The sequence below is a fragment of the Trifolium pratense genome, linkage group LG1 (assembly GCF_020283565.1).
Source record: "Trifolium pratense cultivar HEN17-A07 linkage group LG1, ARS_RC_1.1, whole genome shotgun sequence".
In the NCBI taxonomy this organism is placed as follows: domain Eukaryota; kingdom Viridiplantae; phylum Streptophyta; class Magnoliopsida; order Fabales; family Fabaceae; genus Trifolium; species Trifolium pratense.
The window spans coordinates 4,035,661-4,041,783 of NC_060059.1; the positions used below are offsets into that span (position 1 = coordinate 4,035,661).

General features: G+C 32.8%; 1 protein-coding gene across 8 annotated transcripts; it reads right to left on the reverse strand.

Annotated features, from left to right (window-relative positions):
• Positions 1 to 809: 809 nt before the first annotated feature.
• On the reverse strand, positions 810 to 5,648 carry LOC123881746 (BTB/POZ domain-containing protein NPY2). Of its 8 annotated transcripts, none has more exons than XM_045930527.1 (5): positions 5,520 to 5,648; positions 3,552 to 3,714; positions 3,207 to 3,276; positions 1,874 to 3,049; positions 810 to 1,789 (listed from the first exon to the last, which is right to left on the reverse strand). In XM_045930527.1, the coding sequence occupies exons 2-5, from the start codon at positions 3,614 to 3,616 to the stop codon at positions 1,220 to 1,222; spliced, it is 1,881 nt and encodes a 626-aa protein (XP_045786483.1). In that variant the 5' UTR covers positions 3,617 to 3,714; positions 5,520 to 5,648; the 3' UTR covers positions 810 to 1,219. The 8 variants fall into 8 exon arrangements, with proteins under 8 accessions (XP_045786483.1, XP_045786469.1, XP_045786461.1 ...); XM_045930513.1 differs by having other exon boundaries at positions 5,341 to 5,550; XM_045930505.1 differs by having other exon boundaries at positions 5,143 to 5,531.
• Between the last annotated feature and the right edge of the window lie 475 nt (positions 5,649 to 6,123).

Genomic DNA, 6,123 nt, shown 5'->3' on the forward strand with positions numbered 1-6,123 from the left:
TAATTGAACGGCGGAAATGATAATGGACCAACTTAAAACTTTTAAAAGATAAGAGACCAACTTGAAATCTAAAATTAAGATAAGGCACCAAAGTGTAATTAAATATAATTTTATTATTATATATTAGAAGTAGATGACCTATTTGAAATATTCATAATTTCAATAAATAATTTTTTTTAAAGTAATTTCAATTTCAATAAATATTTGAGAACCCCAAATCATTTTAGTGATTTATTTCTCATTTAAGAATCTCACATTAAATGAGATAAGATTTAATATTGGCGCATACTCGACTCGAGTTTCAGTTAAAGCTGCTTAACTTATGGATACATCGTCAATAAAGAGATATCAGTAAGTGGAAAGAGTAAAAGACATGTAGAGGTAGAAAAGAATAAAGAAGCTTAGTAGCATCACAAAACGTTATACTATTTGATTTTGAATGTTTTAAGTTGCAACTATTTGGCTGATTGGCTCGTAATAATAGATTATGGTTTAGGACAGTGCATATCTGATGTCATGTAAACGTAACATTGTATTATTTTTAAATGGTGTTTTACTTGTTGTACATTATAATTTGCACGGTTCTAATCTTTACACATCTTGTGCCTAAATTAGTTTTGTTTTGTTTTTTTTTTTTTTTTTTACAAAAATCAGTACTTATTACATCTACATATACCAAATTAGTCAAGGATTGAATTGGGACCAACCTATAATTAGTTACGACCATATACATATACCAAATTATAACAAATTATAAGTATACATCTTAATCTTTAACAGCATTTAATTATATACTAAGGAAACAAATATATCAGTAAAATTAATCCCACATATATCAGTAAATCATCTCCTTCGATACTTTTCCATTAATCTATTGGACTTCCTTTTTTTTTTTTAACTACTTTGATAGGATAGATGCCATGGATTACATGAATTACATTCTTCACAATTTTACTATTTTAAACTGTATGTACTTTTACTCATGGCTCCGTTTGGTATGGTTTAGTTTTTGGTTTTGCGTTTTGAAATTTTCATAAACCCTGAATAAGTTTCAAAACCATAAACCAAAAACTTACTATCACACTGAACGAGCCCTTAATTTAGAAAAAGAGATAAACCACTAGTTTTGAGGTCCTCTTAACATAAAGAAACTAACCCAAAAAAAGAAAGTAAAGAAACAACTGCAGAAAACCAAGAAAATTAACCAACAACTACTTTTTTAGGAAACTGAATGCCTCCTATTTCTTGATGGTGTAGATTTAACTTCTTCAGGGTTAGCAGAACCAATACTCTCGGATGAATCCGAACCACTATTTTCACCATGTCCACCTTTGCTTGCCCATAGCTTAATGAAAGACTTCTTTGACTTCAACAACCCTTTCATCTTCCCAATAACAGCCTTATCCATTTTTGGTTTAGCATCTCCGTCTTTGAAACTGTTTCCAACTCCGTTACTTAGTCTCAACGACGCAAGTTCCTTTCTTAATGCCTTTAGTTCCTCGGCTGTTGCTGAACCGTCTGTGTCGTCTTCTGGATTAGTTGTCCCGGACCTTGAGCTACCATTGGATCCAATGCTCAAGTCTTTGATTCCTTTAGTTATTATGTCTGGAGTGCTAGTACCTGATGATGCAGCGGTTCTGACTTGCTCGAAATATAGTACCTGCACAACTACACGTGACGGCAGCCTCTCGTTTTGTATTGCATGCAAACATGCATCAACTGATAGCTTTCTGCAATCCATCAACTTGCATATTCGCTTCTTTTCGCCTTTGTTAATCCCAGGGTGCTCCTATAGTGTTTCAAAACAATGTAAAAGCATTGTCTATACTGAATTTAAAATGAAATATGCAAAATGAATCAAGAATTATTTTACCTTCAAATATGTGTCAATAGCCCTGTAAATGCCATCGTGAGCAGGACGAGAGATGTTTGAGACCAACTCAGCAAGATTAACGAAATCTGACAATGGTAAATTAGGATCCTTTGCGATTTCAGCAAGGTAACTATCTATGAGTTTTGCAACCATCAGCTTAGAAGCATCTGATAATATTCCTGGCTTAAGAATCCCCTCAAGTTCACCACCTTCAACCGATTGAATCTCAGAATTATGATCTTTCATAAGAAACTCCCTTACAATGTTTTGTACTATACCGACATCATACATTGTAGTCTCACCATCTGGTGCTCGAATCAAAATATCATTTACCGAAGCCTCCTCCAGTTGCTGGCCAATTCTCTTTACTAGCTCTTCTTTAATCCTATCTTCTGATTCTACAAAAATTGCAGCTTTCAATAACTTGACTAAGAACCGACACGAAACACTGCCTTTCTCAGAAGGCAACAACTTCACAATAGTTTCAACTATCAACCGATGCTTCGACACATCCCCACATGGGACCATACCCTTGCTGAAATTTGGCAACTTTCTGTAAGCATAAGCTTTCAAGGCTTCGCCAATTACATCATTAGTTTGAATTTCCTTGGTTATGATATTTTTAATCACAGATTCATACATGTCAACTTCAAGCTCAGATAAATCTTCAACCCACCAGTCTTTTGGCACATGTCGAGTTCTGACTCCATTTTGGTTTGACTCAATCCCATTTTCCTCCGGAAGCTTTTTTCTGTTATACGAATAAGACCAATCAACTTTGGACACATCAACAGACGCCTTGTTTGCTATAGATTCAATGCAACGAGTAACAACCTTTTGCTCCTCGTCCAAGGGTAACATGGACTTTGTAGTCTGAAGAATGATGATTGAATCCTTCCAACTACGAAAAATGCTAGAGTTAAGGAAAACATCGATCTTGTAAAGAAGGTTTCCTTTCTCGATGTTTTCATGCATTCCAAGATACTCTGCTGCACATCTAGTGGCAATCACATTGTAAGCATTAAGGGTAACAGTCATGCCATAGCAAAACTTAGCACATATCTCAAAGGCACTTGCACCACCAGGAATGTCGGAAATTTGAATTTCATCTATGTTTTCTTCGTTATTGAGGGAGATCAACTTCTGTAAGTGAGAACTCTTCGATATGAGAGGAAACTACACATAAAATAGTTTGTAATGTCAGTAATATATGATGAAAACTTGTAACTTTTTACACAAATTGCTATGAACATTTGAAACTTCAAGAAATCAATAAAAATGAACATGGAAATGTTGGTTGGAAATTAGATATGGTTGAAGGATTTGTGCAAACCTTGTGTAAGTAAAACTTCATATCCCCTATGCTAACAACGATATCTGATGCCAAATCACCAGCCACATACCTGTGCATGAAAGAAATCTTGTTAGAACAAACTAACTGAAAAGAGGTGCATATTAAAGTTGTTCTCCCCAACAAAAAAAAACGAAGACGGAAAAGGAATTGAACATAAAACATTGAAAACCACCTCAAAGATTGCATTAGATACAGTGAAAAACTGGAAACAAAAAAGGAAAGGAGAAAAAACCAACATATCAACAAATGTAATTCTTCGTGACAGAAAAAGATTCAGCAAGCTAACAATTATTAAGAATATTGTCTATACATGTATAATCTTACCTAACATTGTTGTTGGCATCAGTCTGAAAGGTATCTGGCTTGGAACCAAGTTTCATAAACTTCATCTTTGACAATATAAGATCTACTTTCCTCTAAGAAGATGATAACTCAAACAAAAAAAACTTCACTGCTACTCAGTTTGTGATTCCTAATTCAAACATCCCTACATATAAAAAAACTTATCTCAGAAAAGGAAAGTAAAGACAACACCAGCTAACACACTGTATATATCCAAGTTTTTTGGCTTTAAGAGAGAAAAGAAAGGTTTCTAAAGGCAACAAGGTTAAATACCGAAGAGTATGACCGAATCTTGACAGCAAACAAGCAGAAGTTAAATAAAAAAAGAGAGAGAAATATAAATGGTCTAGATTGGGAATATCCAATTTTTTAAGCAAAGGTTCTCTTAAATGGTAAGAGACTCCAACAAGAGATTGTTTCCTTGGTCGGCGGCAAAGGCCACGGAGTCCGGGCGCACCGAGTCAGCTCAGGGAACATAGCCAACAGAGTTCTAACACTAAACAATTCTAAAACTAAAGACACAAATCTGACTCCACCTCACTTTTCCTTATTTCTTTATCCTTCACTTTCTGATTACACTGTTTCTTTGTTTTTTTTAAAGATTCATACCATACCACTAACACCTTTAAAAGCTCCAAGTTCCAAATCCAACATGTGTATATCTATCTATATCTATATATATAATCACTTAATGCTTTTTTTTTTCTTTACCGTTGAAGTTTGAAAACCTTCAACTGAAAACAGCATCTTGGTATCAGTTGAAAAAACCACCAAAACTGTAGACAACAAGAATCTTTTGCCAAGTATGGAATAAATGAACAAGATCACAAATATGAAGTTTAATATATTAATTAACTAATTAATTAATGAACAATCATACATCAACAAGTTGCAATATATAAAAAAAACTCAAACTGAAAATCTGAAGAATCAACCCACCAGAATGTAACAAACAAAAATCTACTAAAATATTGTTAGACAAGATCATAACTCAATACTACTATCATACTATGTGGTGTTAAACTCTCAACCACACATATAGAAAAAAAAATATCAAAATGACAACTACCAAAAATCACTCTCCGTGTAGACCACAACAACACCCAAGATTCAATTTTTTTTCCAACTAATCACAAGATAAAAAACTTCACACATAACCCATTTGAGTCATTGTTTAAACAAACCCTAAAAAATACAAAACCCATCAAAATAGTGAGGAAAAAAAACACACATACCCTTTTCAAATTTAGAGCTAAAAAAACCATTACTAAGAAATATCACACTCACAGCACAACCATGAAGCTGAAATTAAGTTAAAACAAAGGCATTAACAAAGTAAAGTAAAAGATCTTACATTAACTAAGAGTTTACTAGAAAATGGAAAAGAAAAATGGTGAATAGTGCTATCTATGACAGTGTATAGAACTTTGAAGTAGTAATAGTAAAGTTATAAACTTTCAGGTAAACCAGAAGAAGGGTGAAGAGAAAACAGCAGAAACAATCAGAGAATGAGTACACAGAATACAAAACAGTTAAGAAATGTTAAAACATATTCAAAATTATTATACCATACTTTTTCTTTTGTTGCTTGGTTTGGCACACTTTCCTAATTCATTTGGGTCTAAAATTTTTGGTAAAACAGTGTGTACCACAACATTGAATTTTTGGTAAAGAGTGAGACACAAACATAAAACAAGACACACACAGGAGTAACAAAGTTGTTAAGTAATGCACGCTAAAACTGACACTTGAGGTTGCTTTTTGATATCACCTTTCAAAATTATTTAATGGTGGTCATTAATGGTCTTGGTTGGTTCAGTTGAGCTTTGATGAAATCAAATAAAAGCCATAGAATAGATTATAGATTATAGATAATAGACCATAGTGTAGTGTGCTGTGTGTGCAGCAAAAGCCACATCCCAAACTCAACTCAAACTTGGCTATACTTACCATTTTTTTGTCATTTTGATCATCATCACACAAGTCTTTTTCATCAGTGGACAGTTGGCATTTGGCAAAAGCAATTTTTGCTTTGTAACTCAACAAAATCACATCTAACTAAATTAGGATAGTTTCATTACTTTTTAGTATTTCTTTTCAAGTATGTATCTAGTTGAGTTAATTCATGTGGTAAAAGTGCTTTTTAAAATAATTAAAAAGATAAATTTCATATTAACAAAAATAAAGATAAAATTATATTTATCTTTCTCAAGGGGTGACGGTCTTTTACAAATAGAATAAACGTGTGTTCTCATGTATTTTGCATTTGTAACAATTAAGTTTTTTACATAATACTCCCTCCGTCTCTAATTATAAACATTCTTTTAAATAAAAAATTTGTCCCTAAATATAAGTCTCTTTTCAATTTTCTAGACACATATATTATTACTTTTTCAAACATAACCTACTTTGCATTGAAATACGTAAGGTTAACTACAAATATATTTTTTCACAAAAGACAATATAGTAATTGTACACATTTATTACACTACCAACTTTTCTTAATAAGCATGAAAAATTGCAAAGGGGGCTTATATTAAGGGACGGAGGGACT